Genomic DNA, 22,956 nt, shown 5'->3' on the forward strand with positions numbered 1-22,956 from the left:
TCACTGATCCTCCTCCTTTCCTAAGAGATTCTTTGGTTCAGGATTTTTCTCCTCACCAACATGGATGAGGTTTCTATTTGGTCTTCATTTCTTCTGCGAATCATGGTCTCGTCTCTTTCAGTGTCTCCGGCGAGGCTATTGTATCAGCAGGCGCTCCATATTTCTGGTTCATGATTTTTTGAATGTCTTTTGTACTTTACCAGATGTTTCTTGTGTATTGGGATACGTGGTGGGTAGTTAGTTGCCTTGTTCGCAGTTCATGCTCACTGTTTATGTTTCTAACATGGAAAGCTGCAGGGCCCAAGTTGACACGAAACAAGTCCACATCAAGAATTATCGTCCTAAACACCCAACATCTGTCCTCAAATGTTGGAACTGATGTCCCAAACAAGCAACAAACTTGGAATAAGACGTCATTTCCCATTTCATCTTGTCCCCAAATTCCAACCCAGAAGACAGTGTAGATGAGAATGTGACCAAAAAAGGTGCACTTTGTAGCACTTTCTCATTCAACTATTGAAGCCCCCCTTTTCAATGTTCCTAGAACACTTTGGTTCTATTTCCTCCTATGTACAGACACACAAACTATATATATAAAGGCGCCAAATGCCTGTGTTCCCAAAGAAAGAAAGAAAGAAAGAACGAGTGAACATAAACATGAAACAAAAAAAGAAAAGCTTCCACTGTATCGCGCGCCGCCAAAAGCATGGTATGGTGAGGATGGCGGAGATGGTTATGGTAGAGCTCATTTGTCAACAATTTGTGGTCCTCTGTACAGTGCTCCAACTACAGCTAAATCCTCAGGTTTCTCCCTCTCTTGAAGCCACGCATAGCGTTCCCTCTCCTCTTCCGGCACTGAGAGGCCGTCAACTGATATTTCAAACAGAGTCAAATTTTAGGATTTTTCAGAGTAAAGGAACAACGCTTCAATTCCTACTATGACTGTGAAACTATAGTGACCCAGACCTGAGAAATGGGTGTAAGGGAAGTCGTAATAGTACATGCAGTGGCGCCCATCTGGAGTGGAGTATGGAGGGCCAAGAACATCAAGCAATGCGCACTGTGTCACTGCAGTGAAGCAATGAAGGTTGCCCCCATCAGAAGGATAAAGGATTGACGTGTCGCAAGGAGCAGTGAAGTCAGAGTCGACCTTCATCTTAGCCAACTGGACATCAGGATGCTTTCCTGCATTAGGAAATAGATGATGGAAATGGTAATTTATTTTCGAAGTACATGATCCAAAAGAAAAAACAAAATTATACGCCTTTGCTAGAAGAAGATACGCAGTTAGATGGTGGGAATGATCATCTGATCACTTTCCCCTTGGAGATGGATGCTTTTCCAAGGTCTAACATTAAGTGGAGTACCAATACTAGCAATCAGAAGTGAGCTGAATGTTGAGGCATATTTCACAAAAGCATCAACAAGCACCATATGCCATATGAAAATTACTAACTACTAGTGCGGCGTCCTTTTACATGGGTGTTATTCAGTCTACAATATGCTAAAATTATCAAAATTTTCCGTACCCATCTACTTATCAATTTCAGAAACCAATGCACATCCATTTCAGCTTTCCGAGAAGCTGCTTGTAAATGAAACAAGAAAATTTTAACATTTCCGCAAATTAATACTCACATCTCCCTCTCTTGGAGTCTGACTGAGCTACTCACATATTCTCATTCCCAACACAATTTTATTTTCGTACACGAAACACACAACAGAAATGCAAGCACGGCATATATACCTTCAGAATTCATAATAGCTGATGCACAAGGGGCATCAGCCACCCAATCATAAGACTTTTTGTGCAGCGTCCCAAACAGAAGCTTACTGAAAACCGTCATTCCTGGGTGATTATGGAGAGGAAGGACACCTGATGGCGGCAAACAGAAGATTCCGATCTGTAAACATTGAAATATTAGAGAAACATGGCATATGAATTTGGCTTCATAATTCATGAAGATTTTCCTTAAATGACAGTTGCATACCGAAAATTGGTCACATTCATACAGGTGCAAGTAAGTAATTGCCGGGGTTTGCCGGCCAACGGTTGAACGAAAATATGGCATATTGGGAGCAAGCCCAACATCTCCGGGCTTAAAGTCATCTGCACAAGATAAGGGAGATTCGTAAGTGCCAGAAAAAGGAAAAGGAAATTAGAAAAAAGGACAGTAGCTCACGTCAGTAATCTAGAAGCAACGGCCTACACATTACATATGCTCAGGAATTCAGGCTTCTAGCCCATCTGTCATATACTTGTAAATTTAGGAAAAATGTCCTAAATTGATTACTTCTTTAAATGGTTATATACTTCTATACCACAAATTCCTATGACCATACTAAGAGGGAAGAGGATATTTTCATTTGAAACGGCACCGGAAAGATTTCCATGAACGCGTTTAAATAAAAAGCGGGAAAAACTGGTAGAACAATACAAAGAAGCTACACCATTCTAATTGAGCTGCTCAAAGCAGAATCAAATCGTAATAAATCTTCAATCAACTTTCTGAAACAGGTCAATGTCCACATGATATGTAATGAAAAATAAACTCCAATCACCAGCAAATGATGCATTTTGACACGGAAATATCCGCTAAAACCCGAGGATAAAAATAGAAAGTATAAAAATGTGTTCATAGCCGCTGAACAAATCTTGCTCCTTCTTGAATTGTTAATGGAATCCAACAGCACAGACTCAGAACCCTTCAATGAGATCCAATATTCGTTTTCTAAAGCATAACATATAAACAAATCACAAATTTTGAATGAGACCAACATTGGGGCTTACTGCCTTTATCATTCCAATCAAAATGAGATCCCAAACCCCATAAGAGAGCCCTTCAATGCAGTTCAATTATCAAATTTTACCCAACAAAGATAAGAAACCGAAAATTTAACACTAGACACAAATCAACACCCAAATTGGGTAAGCTGGCATTAATCATACATATTAAGTAACATACCCAAAACCGCCTGTAGCTTTTCGATATTCTCTGGAGAAGGAACAATGCCAGGTCCACCAGAGGAGAACACTCCCTTGCACGTCTCAAACAGCCTTTGAACAGGCGTCATGGACAGCCTACGGTTGCGTCGCCGACTCTTCCTCGGGCTGCTATTCGCAGAAATGGTGGCAGTAGTGTTGGTGAGCGGATTCGGATTGGTTTCTTTATCCTTAGTCAATTGGCAATGCTCCTTGTTCCTCTTATTACTTTTCGTCTCAAGTCCCATTCAGCCTCTGAATTCCACAAACCAATAACCTAAAACACTCCAGAAACCACAAGTTATCAGAACAAACACCAAAACTAGATGCAACAAAAGATGGGTAACGCACCAAAAGCTCAAAAACCACAAAATTTTACACCTTTACCTATGGAGACCAACTCAAATACGAGATGGGTATCGAAGAACATACAAAAATATCAACTGGGTTGACGAAAAAATAACTACAGAAAACAGAGCATACAAGGTATGATGGACAAAGGACAGTTACTAATAAAGATATATGTCGGTACCTAAAAAACTCCTCTTTAGGAATTGGGGTTGTTTGAACAGAAAGAGTGGTAAAAGGAATACAGAGATGTGAAAACAAGCATCTCTGTAATAGTTCTGCCGCGATGGTGGTTGGGGGTATAAAAAGGTTGTCAAGGGTTGATGGAACGGAAATACATTTGGTTTCTTCAGAGTCAAAACCAGGGGCCATGCTTTCTATTTCCTATGGGCTGTTCCAACAGCGGGTTTTTATTATTTTATCCGACTCTTCATTTTTGTCTTCTCTTCCCTATTTTGCCCCTCCATTTCAAAATTTTCACATTTCTATTTCTTGATATCATCTTTGCACCCCAAAATCTAAATTTTTTTTTCCCTTTACTCTTCTACTTAATCTATTAGGATGTTTTTTACTTCTTAAATTGCGGTTTATGCCAGAAATTTTGAAATGTTGTATTTTCATGGTTTTCCATTAATGTTACTGTTATACTTGTTTCATAAGAACCCTAGAAATGATCAATGTAATTGTAATAACTTCATTTTTAATCCATTTTGCCATTCTCTTTTGCATTTTTACTCACCTCTGCCTCGTCTTAGTTTTTGGGTCCTAGTTAAAAAAACCTAATAAATTTGATAATGATTGTGTTAAGGTGCAATTATGCTATATGGCAATACCCAAATAAGCTACTTTAAAAATGTCATATCATAAAATAATCTAACTTAGAGGGTTTCATAAAATGATCAAAGTGCATTTTAAACTAAATTGTGGGTGTCCATTATTACATTACTAAATCAAATTGTTAGCCTATAGGTTCATGATATGTTATTTTTGCATAAGTTTTCCTTGTCATGTGTCAAGATCGAAATTTAGATCGGTCTGGCATAACTCAACTCAAATGATTTATAAACAAAACTCAACTCTTTTCATACGTGTTTTCTGAAACATAAATACCAACGACACTGGTCTATGAAGAATAAATACGTGCGAGTTCATGGTCTAAGAGCCGACAATATTTTTCAACGTATTTGAGCCAACAATGGGTATCGGTTTGACATTCTCCCTTTATTTTTTTTAATTGGTTCTTAAATAACGAATGTAATATTGATTGACATCATGAAGGGCACAATTGTCAATACGCGAACCGTTGTATTCAACCTGGCTATATAATAGAGATACCACTAAAAGATGATTAAAGCGGGGTTGGTGTTGATACCAGCATGCATGAGAAACAGAGAAAGTAGAGTCAAGTGTTGCAGAACAAGTATATCTCTTACACATTTATTTATCTTTATTGACACCTGCACTTTAGCTATAAATACGTACTTATCCTTGTCGAACTTTATAACAACGTAAAACTTTCTTTTTATTTATTTATTTTGTTGTTCACAATATACAAGTAGAGGCCAAAACGGTAAGTGTACGTGGATCAAATGGTTGTTATTGCGGATCCTTAATTTGCTCCATCATGCCAAACAAAAAAATGCAATTTGCAATCAAGTGTTGCGTGCCAGGTGTTCGACGAATTGCCCCTGTGGAGCTGGAACATCACGAGATCTACGTCTCTGCCAATTTATAGGTCGAAAAGGAGGGTGAGAGGGGGCAGCTGTAAATTTTTTACAGCAGCCCCCTTAGTCCAATAATAGGACTCAAGATTTATAAAAAAAATTTGAAAAATTATATCTATGTTATGATCTCCTCTACAAATCTAATCATATAATTTTTTGTTCAAAACAAAAATTAAATTTAACATGAAAAGTACATTACAATTCTGAACCGTTGAATATAAATTAAAAACAATATAATACATTTTTCAAATTAAATTTGATTTTTATTTGAAATAAAAAATATATCATTAGATTCGTGAAACCGATCAAATGATAAATATATTTTTAAAAATTAAAATACAAATTTTAAGTCCTCCAAAAAAAATTTACAGTTGGCTTTGCCGTAGAAAATCTACAGCAGAGGCCCGGCACCCGGAAAAGGAGGCTTTGATGCTAAATATATAGATATATATATTGCATATCTCAATAAGTCGTAGTCATTATGGGACCCATGTTGTATATATTGACCCTTTCATAATAAGTGCAATATTACACGGTGATTGCATATACTTAACTTTTTTTTTCCGACCAATTATTACACATGTCCTTCATTAGTTCTATTCATCGTTGAATGAGACAAGATCATTGTTTCTTATGCATTGGATTATCAGATGACGGATGTTGCGGTTCAGGTGTTCGACGCATTGCCTCTGTGAGCTGCTTCATCGCGTTATCTCTGTTTCTGATCAATGAGATACATTGATAGGCGATTAAGCCCTAAATCATAAACCTTAAACTCTAATATGTCGTTTTAAAAAAAATTCATAATATAACATGATTTTTGAGAGGGAATTGAAGCTCCTTAATTATTATAATATTTAAAGAGACATGAACGTGGTAGATCGGTAATGGCATGGCTCCCAACATTTCATTTTCAATGATGAAACACATTTTTGTACGATCTTGTCTTGACACCGAATCCCATATTTTGTGGATCAAATTAATATAAATTTAATTTCATAATATTAGGAAAACTAATACTAATTAAAGATATATTTTTGATTTGTAATAACCAAAAATTTACGGAAAGAAGAAGAAGAAGACAGTCCGGGCCACAGATGGACGCTGGGCACTCCATAAGCCTAGCCTAGCCGGGCCACACTCAGTAACGGCCAAACCACAAGTGAAACATAACTGGGTCTGGCCGAGCTCTTAAAAAATAATGGGCCTATTAACATAACGTCCAGAAGCCCAATCCAGCTAGACAAGGCCTGTTATTATAGATTTATAGGGCATGCGCGATAGCTAAAGTTTGGGCCAATAGCTGGATTCAGGGCATCAGCCTGGGCCCGACTCAGTAAGAGCCCAATTCACAAAAGAGAGTCTACAATTAAAAGAAAACGTTAAATAAAAAAGAAAAACAAGAAAACAAAAATCAAGTCGGTTTTTTTTTTGGCTCCCCTGGGTCGAACGCCGAACTCGTGAGTCACACCATTGATACAGGCGTACGTGACCTTCCATTTTCGTATGAATCAACATGTAATAACAAGACGATCCTGTGTTAATGAACGAGTTCGAGTCAACCAAATGGAGAAGACGACGTCCCGGAGTAGCTCGATTACCGATTTGGACGGTGACTCACTGGCTCACTGTGCCAGCTACCTTAGCCTCCAAGACCTCTCCAACATGGCCATGTCCTCCCGTTCCCTCAGACGCCTCGCTTACTCCGATTCCATCTGGCAACGCGTGTTCAGGTTCTTCTTCAATTCTCCCTCAATTACTCATTTTTGTTGTTGTCTGTGCCATCTTACATATTCTTTGTCTGGTGAAATTATGTTTCTCCCTTTTTTCTTCACTATTGTATAATCTTTGAATTTGAGGAAAAATGAATCAAATTTTGTTTGAAGGACTAAATTTAAATGTAAAGAAAGTGTTGGTGCTCCCTGTAACTATTAATACATAGGACTGGTAAGAGCAAAAGAAATCTCTTTATGTGAGACGTCCAATGCAGATGTATTCCGTATTTCCATCTGTTAGTCCTCAATGATGCAGTATATGTTTCTGGTAAGCTTGGTGGAAGCAATAATTCGCATCTACATTCTGGGTTCTCTGTTAGAAAGTTTACTGGGTGGTACATAGCTTAGAGTCAGAAATAATAGATCAAAGGACTTCACTTTTATTTGTAAGCTTAATATTCTTAGCAACGCTGGGAATTTTGAATTGTTTGTTTGCTCGGACAAATAATTCAAAATGGTGAATGGTAGCAGAAACAGAAAGTATTTTTTGATTTTCCTATGCTGAGTGCATTTTCTTCTAGGTAATTTCCCCCCTTTTCTTTTCCTTTCCTGCAGGGATCATTGGCCACAAGAAGTATCGTCCATCTCACCTCAGACAGGAATTAGGGAAGCATATTTAGCCAGGCGTACGGCAATGCTGCAGTTCAAATATCTCGATCCTTTCGTTGCTGACTTTTTTACGGATTCAAGACCTTGTGATCATATTCTCCTGGAAAATAATGACATTATCTTCTCCCAGGTATTAACTGCTCTTTCCTTTGTCCGATTACCTATGCACGGAGAATTGGAGATATATATTTCCTAAATGTTATAATACAGCACTAATACCATAAAATTGTCTTAACGTTTTCTTTTTCATTCTTATTCAGAAGCTCTTTTGTTACTATCTGCATGTCCCTATATATTTCAAGCTGGAAACATAGTATGATTGACAATGACAGCTTTCATATATATTTCAAACAGGGTTCCTTTGTGCATATGGTGAACATCGACAGATTTTTAGGTGGAAATAGTTCGTTTGTCACACTAAGTGATCATAAAGCAAGAATTACTGGCATGAGGTGTGAATTTCTGATGGATTTTCTTTTCCCATAGTTGACATATGTATCTCTCCTTACTGATTCCAAATAAGTTCAGCATTCATGTCATCGTTATACAAAAAATTTTAATGAACAAACTCATGGAATCACGAAGAAAATAGAACCACAATGTTTTTGATTTAAATTGTGGATCAGGCAAATTGAAAAGATTTCTTTGTGATTTTTTATTTATGGTGGGGGCGTGGGTAAAGTAGTATAAATTTGTTTGAGGAGTTGGAGTTAGCTGTTTCAGTCCAATGATGTCTTAGACGTGGCAGTAGACTTGGATAGTGACTTGGCTTTGGGGTGGTTTTTCCATGGACAAGTCATTCCCCCAGAAGTCAGAAGATCAGGGATTTCTATAAGCATATCTACATCCTAATTCCTAGGTCATATAAATATATGTCTCTATGTGATATTTTCTATCTATGTGATGATTAAAAAGAGGTTTGAAACTTGAAAGTTGAAAGTAATAATCAATGACTTATAAAATTTACAACAATTAATGTTATTTACTATTTAGTCAAACATGGCAAGTTCATTGAATATTTGAGTCCTGAGAGTCAGTTCTGAACATAAATTTGCAGGTTTTAAATTGTGGGACTAGAAAATAGTTTTATGTTACATACAGAGAGCTCTTTAGCACTTCACAATTCAATTTGTTAAAATTTTTGTATCAATAAGACTGAGAATCTTTTGTAACTATCAATTATAATGTATTAAATTGCAGATTGTTTCCGCTTAAAGAAACTTCTTTATTTCGAGGTGAGGCGCAACAAATGGAGAATGTTTTAGTGACCTCAAGCTGTGATCACTCCATTCGTTTATGGTGGAAGGTATTGCATGAAGTGTTATTTTTCTTTTTGCCTGACTATTTCAGCAAAAATGTGACTTTTTCTCCCCGTTGTCATTCTCTCAGCTGAATGAAGTCTTTACATTCAATACTTGTTACTTTCCACCAAATCATTTAGAGGGGCATATAATCATGTTTCATTTTTTTGTCATTTTTTGGTGTCCTTAGGGTCATGAAGATAATTTTTTTTGGACTTTGTTACTCATTCTGTGCGTCTCTACTTCTGCTTGAAAAACCATCACTTTTCCTTCCACTGTAGGGTTTGTGCCAACGATGTTTTAGAGGTCATAATGGCCCAGTGACTGCCTTGTCAGATAAGTTATTAGGTGAAGATAGTGACAAGGTTTTGGGTAGTGGTGGTGAAGATGGTACTGTTCGCCTTTGGTCACTCGGATCAAGTGGAAAACGTGGCCGGCATGCTTTGAAGGCTACTCTCTATGGACATGAGAAACCTGTCAAACTGATGTCGGTTGCCAGGTATGAATTAACATCTTGAAGAAGTTTATTGCTCCATCTTTTGGAGCAAAAAATGTTAGTTTTAATATTCTGCATTTCTGCTCCTTGTCTTTGCACAGTCTTACTCTGCAAGTATTCGAAACCTTAATTTGAAAATGGCGAGTAAGCCATAATATGGCTAGTTCTTATGTCAGTCTCGCATAATTACTGCTTCACATGTATATATTACCAGGTTGGATCCCTTTATCCAATACAAAATTCAGTTCACATGTTATAGATTTCGAATTAAAGAGGCAAAAGTTATTCAGTTGGAATATTTTCCTATTTGGTGGCCCATTTTTGAGAGGGAGTAGCATTCATTACCTGATGGTTCCACATAAACCAAATCTTGCAACCTTTAGCATTTCCATGAAAGGGCCCACTTCATGACTTGTAGCAGCTTTTTTGTACTTAACGGATCAAGAGTCTTACATTCTTACCTCTGATTTGTAGCAACTATTTGCTCTCTACTGTGATTTATTGATCAACTTCTCCTCCATTTTCTTTCTTGATGTTTCCAGACACAAAACTTCCCTTCTGGTGACCATTTCAAAAGATTCCAAGGTATATCCATCTTTTTTCTTTTTTAATTCTTTGCGTTAGGACTTAGGATGTTATTTAATCATCAATAGTGCTCTAGCATTGACTCATTACCTGATATTTGAATAGGTTCGGGTTTGGGATACAAGTACCTCATCTGCTGTTCGTTCTTCATGCTGTGTGGGGATGACATCTGTGACTGGTGTACCAGTGGATATGAAGTGTCATGAGTCATTGCTTTATGTTGCTGCTGGTTCATCAGTTGTGACCGTTGATTTAAGGACGATGCAGAAAGTTGTTACTGCAGCAGTCTATCAACCTAAGTTGTGCTCTTTTGCAATTATGCCCTCAAAATCCTTGATCTGCACTGGTGGAAATAGCAAGTAAGACATTTCCTGGAAAGCAAACTCCACCCCACATTTTCTTCAATATGACGCATAACTTGACAATGTGGCACCACCTTTAAGTATTACACAGTTTTTGATATAGCATCTGCATTCTTGGATTATGTTTGTTATGCGCAAATGCCAAGTTATATAATCAGTTATTTAGCATACCTAGCTTCAACAAAATTAGAGGCTCTGTTTTATAACTCTTCCGGTTTTGCTATCATTGAGAACACTTTTTTTTAACTTGAAATAAAAAATTAGTTCTCAGTTGCCTTTTGAGTAAAAGCTTTACGAACACATTATTATCTCTTGATTTTTTAAGGTGTTCTTGTCAGAGTGCTCAGAAAACTGTTCTCAAACCACGTGGTGGTGAAAACGAGCTGTTCTCCAATTTCCTGTAGCCAAACAAGGTTAACTTATCCATAGTATTTCCCCATTCCATAGTTACGAGGCTGCTATTATGTTTGTTTAAGAAGGTTGAGGGCAGCTAATATATGCCATTGAACCAACTATACATGCTTTTTTATAAGCACCAACTTTACATGCTTGTGAGTCTTGTAGGCTTGTAGCAAACTGCTTTCTATTTCAGTATTATTACCACCTATTAGTACATCATGCACTGCATAACCTTCCTCATTATGCTGGCTTTCCCTATTAGCTCTAAAACCACGTTCACGGTGTGCTAAAATGTATGTTATTAATGCAGAGCCATGCTTTGGGATATTCGGAAAAACCAAGATAAACTGAAACCAGAACAAGTAGCCGAGCTGGATGGACATACAGGACCTGTGACGCTTTTGCACATGGATTCAAACAAAATAGTAACTGGAGGGCCCGATGACGTTTGTACTAATGTTTGGGAGGCTGACACTGGTAGACTGACAAACTCCCTCCTTTGCTTTTTTCTGGGGGAAGCAAGTGTTGGTGGTGGTTGTACATCCATGGCTGTAAGTGGAAGTAGAATTGTGACTGCTAGCTCAAGCATTGCTGAAGAAAATGGACTCTTACGCTACAGAGATTTCTCCAATGCTAGTTGTCCTGTTTTAAGTTCTGAAGATGAGCATGATTCCAAGTTTTGGAATCCACGGTCTTACAGCGACCCCGATAGCTCAGATTACTGAATATGGTGTTTGTATTATTGTATAAACAAGCATGACCTTCTGTAATAATATCTTATTTTCTTCTGTGTTTCATTCATTTCAAAACAATTGTCAATAAGAGAGGAGAAAGTAGTAACAGCACTGTGTAACAATGAGTGCCATTAATATTTTTGATAGATCATCAAGACCTTCAAAAACCAAACCCTACGAGGAGGATTAAAAACAAAGAAGGGTATAATGTTCTACAAGTGGACATTGATCATTATTTTGACGGGCCAAGTCCCTACTTTACAACTGTGAAACTTATCATTGCCATAAAAACTAAAGAAACAGAATGAATTCCATCTCATCAAACACATATATATACACATTACTCTGCAAATTAATTTACAGAAACCATGTATATATCAGCTTTCATGGACTTTAGATCAGAAAAGGAACTGGAACTCCCTTTCATGCAAATCAATACTCTCTCCCCTGGATGCAGAAACATACGTTCTATCGTGCATGCCATCGTCAAAGATCCCACTGTACTCTTCCTCATCACTACCAATATAATGATGGGTCTTTGTGTGATCCCCAGCAGATTCACCCTCTGAGACATTTGAATTCTTCTCGACGAGTTCTCTAAATATCGAAGAACGAAAAAGGAGGCCTAGTGCAGTTGGTGTTGATGATGACGACGACTTGTTGTTGCAAGAGTTGACAGCAGGGGCTTTGCTTTGTACAACTTCTTGGTTTTGTAGGCAGTTCAAGTAATCTGCAGTGTAAGGATGTGTGTTGAAGAATGAGGACTTGGGTTCTTCTCTTTGAAGGTAGTTTGTCGTCAACGGCACGATTTGAGGCTCCTTCACTGTCTGTGATTCATGAGCTGCAATTTGTGCAGCTGCTCCTGGTTTTAGCCATCTGATGTATGTACTCAAGTCGAAATTAGTCACAGCATTGATCCCTCTGTACTCAATCGCTGCGATGTCATAAGCGCGAGCAGCCTCTTCTTGTGTACCTGAGATGAAATGATTTCAGAGTTAACATTACTACTTCTTATAATAATTAACATCAACCATAATCTCAAGAAGTTTAACCAGACACATATGACTTACTGTAAGTGCCAAGATACAGGTATTTGTTTCCGAAAACACGGCCTATCCTAGCTTCCCATCTTCCATTGTGATGGTGCCTGCATATTATGCCCCATAACGATTATTAATGCCGGTTTTTCATCGAATTAATTAACACCATAGAATCAACAAGAATTTTACCTTGCAACTCCCCTGTACTTGGATACTCCTCTTGAAAAGCCACTGCTCTTTCTGTTTACACAAAAAGAATAGAAATAATTAAGGTAAGTCAGGAAAACTAGGCATAGAAATACACTTGATATGTGAAGCTTTTACCTTCTTAAAGAGGCAAGATACTCCTCTTTCCTTACAGTTTGCATAATCTCAATTTCTTTTCCATAATCTGTTAGCTGTATTGAAAAGTATGATATTTTTCAGATTTTTGTTACTTATAAGAATAAATTCACTCTTACAGTAAATTCACCGGTACCGGAAAATTGGTGAAAGTTGTTGTTCCCCAATACTTGAGTGCAGCCAAATCATATGCTCTGGCAGCTGCTTCTTCCTCATCATAAGCTCCTGATACATAACAAAAAAAAAGTGTCAAAATTTTTTAGACTAATTAACAACCATATGAAGAAGAAGTATTAAATCTTGATTTTATTGTTAAAAGTACTCACCAAGATAAACTGTTTTGGTCCGGAGGATCAAATCCGAATTGCGAATCCAATACAAGAACATAAGATTTTGTAAGGATTTGGACATGAAATGAATCTGTCAAATGAATAAGTGAAGAAAAAACTGAGCATTTGTTTACCTTGTTTGCCTTTCTTCTTCTGTGTTACATTCCAAGAGAGCTTATCCCACAAGTGAGCCTCAAACCGGCCAGTCCATCGATGTCTGCTAACCCCGCGGTATTTGGAGCTCCTCTTGACAGTTGTAGCTACAGCTTGATCAAGTTGTGGCTGACTCTGATTGTCATCATAGACAGAAAGTACAGAAGGCTCTCGTCGACGCCTTTTCACCACCAACGATTCTTGTGACTCACTATCTGCTGCCATGCACATCCTGCGCCTTACCGGGTTTTCCTCCTTCTTCCCAAGTATCATCTGCATCTCTTCTTATTGCTCTTTCTTTCTTTCTTTCTTGTGTGTTCTTCCTTTCTGCGGTACTTGACAGCTGAAGAGATGTTGCAACAATGTCAAGAGTATATATAACATCCGTAGCCATTTTGGTCTTATTCTGTCCTGTTTGTTTGCTGTTCCAACTATTCCCAATTCAACAAACAAAATAGTAGATGAATTCAAGACAATAAAAAGACAAACATTGATGTCCATATGATGTTTGTGCCCATATATCCAAAAGCACATAGTTTACTAGGTTTTGGCTGGTTTGTCTCCTCATGTTATGCTAATAATATACAGGTTCTGCCAATAGGGTCTTAACAAGTACTTGTTTTGTAATTCAGCGACATTGCGTGGCAAGCGATGATTGGCTGGGAAGAACCGAATTTCCGGACTCCTCTAGGCAATCAGCATAAGCCCATTTTTTCAGTTATCCCCTGCATCAGCTTAAGCTATGAGAAAACCAATGAGTTAACCTTTTCTTTTTGATAACCGAGAACGACACAAGATAAGTTTGCCATTGAGTCCTAATGGGAATCGAACTCAATACCTCTCGAGTCCATGTGTTACCGATAAGTTAACATCATACGCGTAAAGTGATTATCTTTAATGGCTGTGATCAATACATATACAAGCAAATCTTGAACGGTGAAGAAAAAAAGTTACTTCAGTGCAACGTTGCTAAGTTAAAATTACAGTTTTCCAAATAGCACTATCAAAACCAGTAAGAATTGGCTTACATTTCTTGGACTGTAAAGACTAACAGTAGTTAGCTTATGAGCTGCATATTCCATGCCCCAATAAATCATGTATTTTTACATTTGCCTGCAACCTGCAATCATGTATTTTAGTCTATAATGCTGCAGAGAATGTTTCACCATTCTTCTTGGTCAGAGAATCAACAATTACACGACAACGAAAACGAAAACGAAAACGATAGGTTGTCTCATTATCTGCATAACTCATTGGATTCATCCCTTGGTGAGTTGAGGTTGTTTTGGTGTTTTTGGAGGGATTGATAAGAGTTTCCATTTAGTCTCTCAAAAATTTTGTTCTGTAAGGACTCTGTGACGATCTTTACTATGAGAATCAATTCATATATACATGTAATATGCTTCTACCACCTGTATGTAGCAAAAACAAAACTGGCCTAAATCAATAAATCATTTGGGAAGTGAGCTAAAATGAATTAAAAGCACATGGGAAAAATGTTTGGCTGTTTGGGAAAGTCAAGAAAAGGTTAAATTATCACAGTTGGAAGACTGAAATAACAATGAAATATAACTTTTAAAAGTTTTAAGCTTTTATTAAGCATGTGATTAAAATTACATATTGGTTAGGTTAGAATTGTTGAGTAATTTAATATGCATTAATAGAAATGGAGTTTATAGGCTTAACTCTTAAGTTGATGAAATACAGTCAATCTTTAAGGTCCAAGCTTTTTGTAAGGAGAACACTTGAGAGGGGTTTTTTTTTTTCAGCGTAGACCGGTGGAGTCCGGAATCATTCGGCGATGTTCGGTGTACTATGGTGTCGTCGGGGAGTGTCTGGCGATGATTATCTTTGTGTTTTGTGTATTTTCAGTTTTATGATTGTCTTTGTGATTTTCTTTTTCTTTTTTCAGTTTTTTACTCTTTTTTTTAACCTCTTGGTATAATCCATTTTTATGGTGGCCCCACGCCTCAATTTCTAAATTTATTAGGTAACTTAATATAATCATATCTGTATTTTTTTTTTGAAAAAAAGATGAGGGTTTTTTATGCATTTTCTTTTCATGATAATATATGTAAACCCTAAAGTCTAAAAGCCCCTAAACTCTAAACTTCAAATCATAAACACCAAACATTAAAATCTAAACCCTAAACCCCAAACTTTAAATCATAAACCCTAAACAACCTAAACCCTAAATTCTAAATTTCAATCGTAAATCCCAAATATTAAACCTAAATCCTAAACCAACTTTAATCTCAGTCATTTGGTTAGATCTAGGGGCTTAAAAGTAGAGGTATATATATACCCCAATAAAGATGTCCTAACTCGAGAATCCTATGTGTCTATATGACTATATATATATATATATGTATATATCACACATGAGAGTCTAAAGTAATAACTTATTTTAAAAAGGGTGAAGGATAATACGTCAAATCGCCTAACTTCCTAAAAAATAATTCATGTGTACCAAACATGGTATAAATCATTATTGGGCTTTGAGCTTTGGGCTTCATTTGATGAATCCATGATAACTCGGCTCAAGCTGAAGCGCTTACGTTGCCACATCGCGCGTACAGATGACCTATTTCGCGCCACAATGCTGAGCGCTACGCACCGTCTTAATTCTTAGCCTATATATAGGAGTTCCTCTTGCTCTGTTTTCCTCAGACTCTCTCCTTTTCGTTACCTCAGTGCTTCACTCTTTCGATTTCGCAGCGATGACCGACGGTCACCTCTTCAATAACATCTCTCTCGGCGGCCGAGGAGGCACGGTACGTTCTTCATGCCTCTCCCTGTCTCTCTCAATTTTTTGGATTAATGGTTATTATAGACGCTCGATTTTGTGCCTTTTTGTCCCCTGATATTCGCTTATCTGAAACCCTAATTTTCTTCGAAACCCTAATGTTCGTGTGTTTTGGGAAATATGTGTGGTTTAGGTCGGGTTGGTTTCTGAGAAATATTAGGCTAATAATTTTGTCTATTGTAAACCCTAATCTTTTACCCCTGTAAAGATCAGAACAAGAGAATGTGGTGCTGGTTTGTTAAAGAATTTTGGTTCTTTTGTCGAAAAATTCTTTTAACTTTGTTTGCTTTCGTGCAGAGAGTAAATGGGAAAGAAAACTAATCAACTGTGGTTTTAAGAGTGTCTTTGTTTCAATTAATTTGTTACCTGATCCATCGGGTTCCAAAGAAATAAACGACTGTGATGATGCTAATTTTATTCTGTTTTTTGTTTAGTGCTTGAAATCATACTTAAAGAAGGATAAGTTATGATTTCTGACAATTATTTGTTCATCAGAATCCTAAGTATTGCATTTCATGTAGTCAATTCATATTTTTTTGTATGATTATTGAATCAAGTTGTTTCGACTGCTGTGAAATTCGAAGACAAATAACTTCATATTGAATTTGAAAAGCCATGGGCTGTTTGATCTTTACCCAAAACATTGAAATTTATCAGCTTTCATTTTCATGAGGTTTCTTTAGATTAAATGGGATAATTCACTTCAATCACCTGTAATTATCCTATATTGAATTGATTTGTCTCTTTTTCCTGTCTGATGGAACCTCAATATCCCATCTTTTTCAACCTAAAAAAGCTCTCGTTTGACTCCAAGACCTTTTTGTTAAGTGAAATTATGATTTTTTGTCGCATGTGCATGTCACAGTTCTTTAACAGTAAGACTCTTCTAGTCCCTCCAAATCAGGGCGTTCTTGGATTGAAAAGATAATTTGTTCTGTTAAGTTGGGAGGATTAATATAAATAAGAGGGCTCAATTGAACATGTGGGAGAAGTAAAGATCACACTGTGAAATTATCTAAGCATCGATTAAGCCCAACCTTAAAACAAAATGAGGTTGGGATTAATCGATGCTTAGGTAATTTTCTATTGTATGGATCAACTTTACTTAATTTTGAATGTCTAATATATTGAAATTGTGTCAAGCTCTTTTTTTTTTTTGGGAGTTCTTGATTCCTTCCTTTTTCTTTCTTTAGTTAAAATCTTGATAATTATGAGTCAAGAGAAGGTAAACATTGTTGCAATTTGATTAGGTATATAGAACCCTACTTTGGTGGTTGTGAGACTCCTGCAATCCTGGGTTTGGTCTTTTTTTATCACTGTTAACAGGGTAGGGTTGGAATGATATGCTAGAAGTCTTTTTCCCCTTTCGTTTAAAATGAAGATATTTTAATTTATTAAATTTCACTTGTTCTCCTTTGATTTTTTTCTCGAAGTTGACTCCTGATTCCTGAGAATTTCTTAAAAATGGAGACTATTTTTTATGCTAACCCCTCTTATTATTTTGCCTGAACCCCTAATTTAATGAGCTTGGTAGTCTCATAGGTGCCCCTTTTTTGGTGGAGATTGTATAGAAAGCTCAAATCAGGATTTCATAACTGTAAGACTTTACTCTTGATATTACGAATTGCAGAATCCCGGACAGCTCAAAATATATTCAGGTGGGATTTTGTGGAAGAAACAAGGCGGTGGTAAATCTGTGGATGTTGATAAAGACGATATTGTGAGTGTCACGTGGATGAAAGTCCCAAGGACAAATCAACTTGGTATTCGAATCAAAGATGGGTTGTACTACAAGTTCACAGGATTCCGTGACCAGGTTCTCTCTCTCATATGCATGCTAAGATGCTACCTTCATTTTTAAAATTTTTATTATTGCTTCTGCCTTATTTTTTATTTTGAGTTCAAAATTTCTAGTTTTGGTGTTACACTAACGTAATACATATTTCAGTGGAATGTAAGCGAATGTGATTCAGGTCGAGAATTTCTGGATTCTATTATCATGATTTTGGGGACTGTCTAGTGGTTTTCATTTCTTGATTCTCATACCTCTGGTGCTTGTCTAATGCAGTTGATTAATAATGACATGGAAACTATCAGCTTCTCTTTGCATAATAATTGTGCGCAAGTGATTTTGTTTCTCATATTCTTACAGGATGTAACCAGTTTGACTAATTTTTTCCAAAACACGTGTGGAATGACACCTGAAGAGAAGCAGCTTTCTGTCAGTGGCCGTAACTGGGGAGAGGTCGATTTAAATGGTTAGTGATTCTCCCTAAACCCCTAATTGCTTGATTAGCTTCAGTCCATGGGGTGTGATTTCCCTAACACTATCTCTTAAGTTATTCAGTGGTTTTATAGCTTCTGATCTGGCTAGTAAGCTCATTCTTGTACCAGCAAACAATGGTCCATCCTCCACAGTCCTTTGCTTGGGGAATTATGTTAAATTGCGAGTGCAAGAAACTATTATCTTATGGATGTTTAGTTTTGTTATGCCTCCAGGAAAGTAGGAAACTAAGCTCAAGGACTCGCCAAATGCTGAATGAAAATAATTGATTATTAATGTGCAGTTCTTTGTTGAAACAGTAGCAGGGCTTCTAGTTTACTAAATTACTCTGCTTTGACGTTTTCGACAGCTAAATGATTGTATTCTGGACGTCCTTTTCTCTGACATGTAGGTCTGTGATGTTTCCAGTTTCTTGGAGTTGCTGATAATATTTTCCATGAAAATATGCACTATGTTGTCTGTAGAAATGTAGTGATTTTTCACTGACTGTAATTTTGTGAGTCCAATTAGAGAACAATATGCTCATTCAAAAATTATGAGAAATTCGAAGATATTTTTTGGTTAATGTATGTTACTTGTTGGTAAATCTTAACCCGCATAATTGTATATTTCTGGATTATTTTTTTTTGCATATGTGCATTGTTGCCTATTTGTCATTTTGGTGGTCTTGATGGCCTTTACTGCTATTTCCAGGGAATATGCTCACATTTATGGTTAGTCAGAAGCAAGCATTTGAAGTATCTTTGGCAGATGTATCGCAAACACAACTTCAGGGGAAAAATGATGTTATCTTGGAGTTCCACGTAGATGATACAACAGGAGCTAATGAGGTCCTTTGATCATTCTGTATACCCAATTATTAAGCAGGCTCATTATGTACATGTGGTCCTGCAGTTAAACCCTCTTAGTGTCCTAGACTTTGTATAAGATTAATGTAATCTGTGGTAATTTGCTACTAATTTATCCATTTGTCGGTTGGTTTAATTAATGACGTTGTTGATTTGTGGGTATTTTTTTTATGATCTCAGAAAGATTCTTTGATGGAATTAAGTTTTCATATTCCTAACTCCAACACTCAGTTTGTTGGTGATGAAAACCGCCCCCCTGCTCAAGTAAGTGTGTTGTTTTTTTTCTTTAATTTTAAAGCTGCCAGGTTAACAACTTGTGAGCGCCTGCTTATGTCTTGTGAGTAAATATTTATCAGGTTTTCCGTGAAAAAATTATGTCGATGGCGGATGTTGGTGCTGGAGGCGAAGAAGCCGTAACAACATTTGAGGGTATTGCAATACTTACTCCAAGGTAGAACTTCTGAAAGATTGGCATATGCATGCATGCACAAGCATACATATTCCATTGCTCTCTTGTGATCAAATTCATTTCAAGTGCTAGCATCTTAGCTTTATTCTACACTTTATCATGACGTGAAGTTCTTGTGTGATGTAGGGGTCGGTATACTGTTGAACTTCATCTCTCATTCTTGCGCCTCCAAGGGCAGGCAAATGATTTCAAAATTCAGTACAGTAGTGTGATTCGGCTGTTTTTGCTTCCAAAGGTTTACCCCTTCCTCTTTTTAAATTATAATCTTTTGGCCTCACATTTGTTGGAGTGTCGATGACAGTATTCCAGTTGCGCGATTGATTTTTTTTCCTTCTTGTTTGATAACTGGTCGGGGATTCGTGTATTTTTTTTAATACCATATTTTTCTTTGCATAATTTGCTTTTGATTGGAAGTGTTAAACGCGTTTTCTTTTTTGCAGTCAAATCAACCACATACTTTTGTTGTTGTTACTCTTGATCCACCGATCCGTAAAGGCCAAACTTTGTATCCACACATCGTATTGCAGGTATTTGTTTGTTTCCTTGCATCAACATCGACCAGTCTGGGTGGCTCATCATTGTTAATATTTTATGCACTTAACATCTGCTATCCCATTTCGGACAGTTTGAAACAGACACAGTGGTTCAAAGCACCCTGTCGATAAATGAAGATATATTAAGTACCAAGTACAAGGACAAGTTAGAACCTTCTTATAAGGTAAACTGGCCTTTATTATATTATATCTTTAGTACAACACTTAGCTAAGATGCTTTCATCTGCTTGCATCCATATAGATTCTACATCTGCTTTGGCATGTGAGAAAGTTCATGAGTCTGGAGTGCTTTTGGCTAAACTCCTAAAAGTTTGTGCATGTAACTTACATATTCCCTTATGATGGATTTTGCTTTCAATAAATAGGGGCTTATTCATGAAGTGTTCACCACAATACTACGTGGCTTGTCTGGTGCTAAAGTAACTAAACCAGGAAAATTCCGTAGCTGCCAAGATGGTTATGCCGTTAAGTCTTCGTTGAAAGCTGAAGACGGTGTCCTGTATCCACTTGAGAAAAATTTCTTCTTTTTACCCAAGCCGCCAACTCTTATTCTTTACGAGGAGGTATGAATTTTAGACTCTTTTTATATTCATATGGTGGCTGTTCAAAAAAATATAATATGGTGCATTTGGTTTGGTACTCCAACTGGTTGATTGTTGTTGCGTTATGCAGTTATTTTACTCATTTCTCAACTTGTCCTTTTCATGTAGATTGATTATGTGGAATTCGAGAGACACGCCGCGGGAGGCTCAAATATGCATTATTTTGATCTTCTCGTTAGACTAAAAACTGAGCAAGAGCATCTGTTTCGGAACATCCAAAGGAATGAATACCACAATCTATTTGACTTCATCCGGTGAGTTGAATGAATGCATGGGTAGATTTATCTGCTGTCATTTTGTAAAGTTTAACCATATCTCTGTTAATGCAGGTTGAAGGGTTTGAAAATTCTGGGAATAGGTAGTGAGCTTATGACAGAAGGAGTGGCTGCTGTTCTTCAGAATGAAGATGATGATGCTGTTGACCCTCATCTCGAGCGTATTAGGAATGAGGCTGGTGAAGATGAAAGTGATGAAGAGGTTAGCTGTTTAAGCATTTTACCTTAATCTGTTGGGGATATTTTTGCCATAAATCATCTCTGTGGGACCTTTGATTTGGCGGGGTTCCACTTCATTTAAATACTAGGATGCAATCTTCTGAGATAATTTGTATCCTACAATCTGCATTGCAAGGTGCACACAATGTTTTGGTTGGTAAAAACAATACTCCCTGACAATGGATTTTTGTTTTAGTTTTAGTTTTAGTTGTGTGCTCTTGTTGTCATGCTCGCTTGTCCAGTGTCTGCATGATGTATGTGCTGGTGTTTGGCTACGGATATAATATCTTCCTATCTTAAAATAATCTGTTTGCTGAAGATTTGTTTGGAACTGTCTAGCTTGGTTTGCACATGTTGGTATCTACTAACAATAATATCTGCAGGATGAAGATTTTGTTGCTGGTAAGGATGACGAAGGCTCACCGACTGATGATTCTGGAGAGGACGAATCTGATGCCAGTGAGGGTGCTGATGTAAAAGAGGCAAGCCACTTTCATTTGACAATTTGTCTACAGCATTATTAGTATGAATAGTTACCTGTTTGTTTTGCGTCTAATGATCTGCCAATTTCAGAAGCCTGCCAAAAGAGAATCCAAAAGGGAGCCTAAGGCATCTTCATCAAAGAAGAAGTCTAAAGACGTAGATGATGATGGTTCAAAGAGGAAAAAACAGAAAAAGAAGAAGGATAAAAATGCACCTAAAAGGTCTTTGTCTGCTTACAATTTCTTTACAAGGGTAGAGACAGAGGTTTGTACTCATTCTTTGACTTTTTTTTTTTGTTCTTAGTACAAGAGTTTGATAAAACACTAGAAATATTAAAAGCTTTCAAAATGAATGGTGGGCTACGTAGGTGCTGTTTGCTGAACTTTTATACAATTATCTTTTTTTAGTGATGCTATGCGCCTGACAGTCTGGCAAGTTGAGATAGTTGGAACTTGGAATCAACGTCTGTTGTATTTTTCAAGTATCTTCCTATAAATTATTAGGTTCACACATGTTTGGGAATATTGTTTCAATTTAATAAATTGGTCTTCAATCAGTTTGTAGGTTACTTTCATTCTTTGACTTCACTGAATTGTTTTGATTTTTGGATTTTAACAATTTTAATCTTGTTATGCTCATGATAGAAAATAAAGAAAGTTACCCCTGGACTTGGATTCACGGAGATCAGTAAAATAAATGCAGAAAAGTGGAAAAGAATGTCAGGTATGGGTTGCTTTTTGAATGTCATCTTGCTTCAGCTTACTTTTAGAAGATTTGTCATCTTATCAGTTATATATTCCAGAGTTGTCAAATGATATTTTGTTATTTCTTGCATTTTTGTGATGGTTCAGCGGAGGAAAAGGAACCTTATGAAGGAAAGGCTCGTGAAGATAAAAAACGTTACAGAGATGAAATCAGTGGCTACAAGAATCCACAACCAATGGACATCGACTCAGGGAATGAATCTGATAGTAGTTAGACTAGACGATTAAGAGCAGTTAGTTTACGTTTGTAATATTTGATTTCCCCTATTTGTAGGATCTTTTCTGTTGGATACAGATTACCTCCATGTTAACGTTAACCCTCTTGGGTGTCACATCGTTGAACTAACAAATGGTACCCTATTTTCACTTTTGCTATTGAGGATATGCAGTTTGAGAATACGACTGATTTCTGCCTTTCATATACTAGAGGTTATGGATAGGCTACATTTTTTGTTGCTTGAAAACTCTTGAT

General features: G+C 36.9%; 3 protein-coding genes and 1 pseudogene across 6 annotated transcripts; 2 read left to right on the forward strand and 2 right to left on the reverse strand.

The window, feature by feature from the left end:
* Positions 1 to 400: 400 nt before the first annotated feature.
* On the reverse strand, positions 401 to 3,655 carry LOC119995808 (plant cysteine oxidase 2-like). 4 transcript variants are annotated; one of them, XM_038842252.1, is made up of 6 exons: positions 3,516 to 3,655; positions 2,967 to 3,260; positions 1,992 to 2,110; positions 1,748 to 1,904; positions 967 to 1,185; positions 401 to 870 (listed from the first exon to the last, which is right to left on the reverse strand). In XM_038842252.1, the coding sequence occupies exons 2-6, from the start codon at positions 3,229 to 3,231 to the stop codon at positions 746 to 748; spliced, it is 885 nt and encodes a 294-aa protein (XP_038698180.1). In that variant the 5' UTR covers positions 3,232 to 3,260; positions 3,516 to 3,655; the 3' UTR covers positions 401 to 745. The 4 variants fall into 4 exon arrangements, with proteins under 4 accessions (XP_038698180.1, XP_038698183.1, XP_038698182.1 ...); XM_038842255.1 differs by having other exon boundaries at positions 2,967 to 3,266; positions 3,521 to 3,648; XM_038842254.1 differs by lacking the exon at positions 3,516 to 3,655 and adding an exon at positions 3,371 to 3,509.
* Positions 3,656 to 6,474: 2,819 nt separating this feature from the next.
* Positions 6,475 to 11,424, forward strand: LOC119996032. Its single transcript, XM_038842533.1, has 8 exons — positions 6,475 to 6,788; positions 7,386 to 7,569; positions 7,794 to 7,891; positions 8,640 to 8,745; positions 9,022 to 9,239; positions 9,779 to 9,821; positions 9,927 to 10,180; positions 10,893 to 11,424. Exons 1-8 carry the CDS (start codon positions 6,562 to 6,564, stop codon positions 11,305 to 11,307), a joined length of 1,545 nt encoding a protein of 514 aa, XP_038698461.1. The 5' UTR covers positions 6,475 to 6,561; the 3' UTR covers positions 11,308 to 11,424.
* Positions 11,425 to 11,714: 290 nt separating this feature from the next.
* Positions 11,715 to 14,262, reverse strand: LOC119996856 (annotated as a pseudogene).
* A 1,535-nt stretch (positions 14,263 to 15,797) lies between these two features.
* On the forward strand, positions 15,798 to 22,906 carry LOC119995806 (FACT complex subunit SSRP1). The gene is made up of 16 exons (XM_038842250.1): positions 15,798 to 15,954; positions 17,617 to 17,802; positions 18,139 to 18,244; positions 18,964 to 19,100; positions 19,299 to 19,382; positions 19,475 to 19,569; positions 19,714 to 19,822; positions 20,028 to 20,114; positions 20,213 to 20,305; positions 20,507 to 20,704; positions 20,852 to 20,997; positions 21,073 to 21,220; positions 21,621 to 21,719; positions 21,811 to 21,984; positions 22,365 to 22,443; positions 22,572 to 22,906. The coding sequence occupies exons 1-16, from the start codon at positions 15,901 to 15,903 to the stop codon at positions 22,697 to 22,699; spliced, it is 1,923 nt and encodes a 640-aa protein (XP_038698178.1). The 5' UTR covers positions 15,798 to 15,900; the 3' UTR covers positions 22,700 to 22,906.
* The last annotated feature ends 50 nt before the right edge of the window (positions 22,907 to 22,956 follow it).

This window comes from Tripterygium wilfordii, chromosome 4 (genome assembly GCF_013401445.1).
Source record: "Tripterygium wilfordii isolate XIE 37 chromosome 4, ASM1340144v1, whole genome shotgun sequence".
NCBI classification, from domain to species: Eukaryota; Viridiplantae; Streptophyta; class Magnoliopsida; order Celastrales; family Celastraceae; genus Tripterygium; species Tripterygium wilfordii.

Bases quoted from the DNA above. Each gene is read 5' to 3' on its own strand.
- LOC119995808 (XM_038842252.1), bottom strand. From the start codon at position 3,231: ATGGGACTTGAGACGAAAAGTAATAAGAGGAACAAGGAGCATTGCCAA. The intron at 1,905-1,991 runs GTATGCAACTGT...CAATGTTTACAG, and splicing joins ATGAATGTGACCAATTTTCG to ATCGGAATCTTCTGTTTGCC. The intron at 871-966 runs GTCTGGGTCACT...TTGAAATATCAG, and splicing joins CCCTTACACCCATTTCTCAG to TTGACGGCCTCTCAGTGCCG.
- LOC119996032 (XM_038842533.1), top strand. From the start codon at position 6,562: ATGAATCAACATGTAATAACAAGACGATCCTGTGTTAATGAACGAGTT. The intron at 7,570-7,793 runs GTATTAACTGCT...TATTTCAAACAG, and splicing joins ATGACATTATCTTCTCCCAG to GGTTCCTTTGTGCATATGGT. The intron at 8,746-9,021 runs GTATTGCATGAA...CTTCCACTGTAG, and splicing joins CCATTCGTTTATGGTGGAAG to GGTTTGTGCCAACGATGTTT.
- LOC119995806 (XM_038842250.1), top strand. From the start codon at position 15,901: ATGACCGACGGTCACCTCTTCAATAACATCTCTCTCGGCGGCCGAGGA. The intron at 19,383-19,474 runs GTAAGTGTGTTG...AATATTTATCAG, and splicing joins AAAACCGCCCCCCTGCTCAA to GTTTTCCGTGAAAAAATTAT. The intron at 19,570-19,713 runs GTAGAACTTCTG...TGTGTGATGTAG, and splicing joins ATTGCAATACTTACTCCAAG to GGGTCGGTATACTGTTGAAC.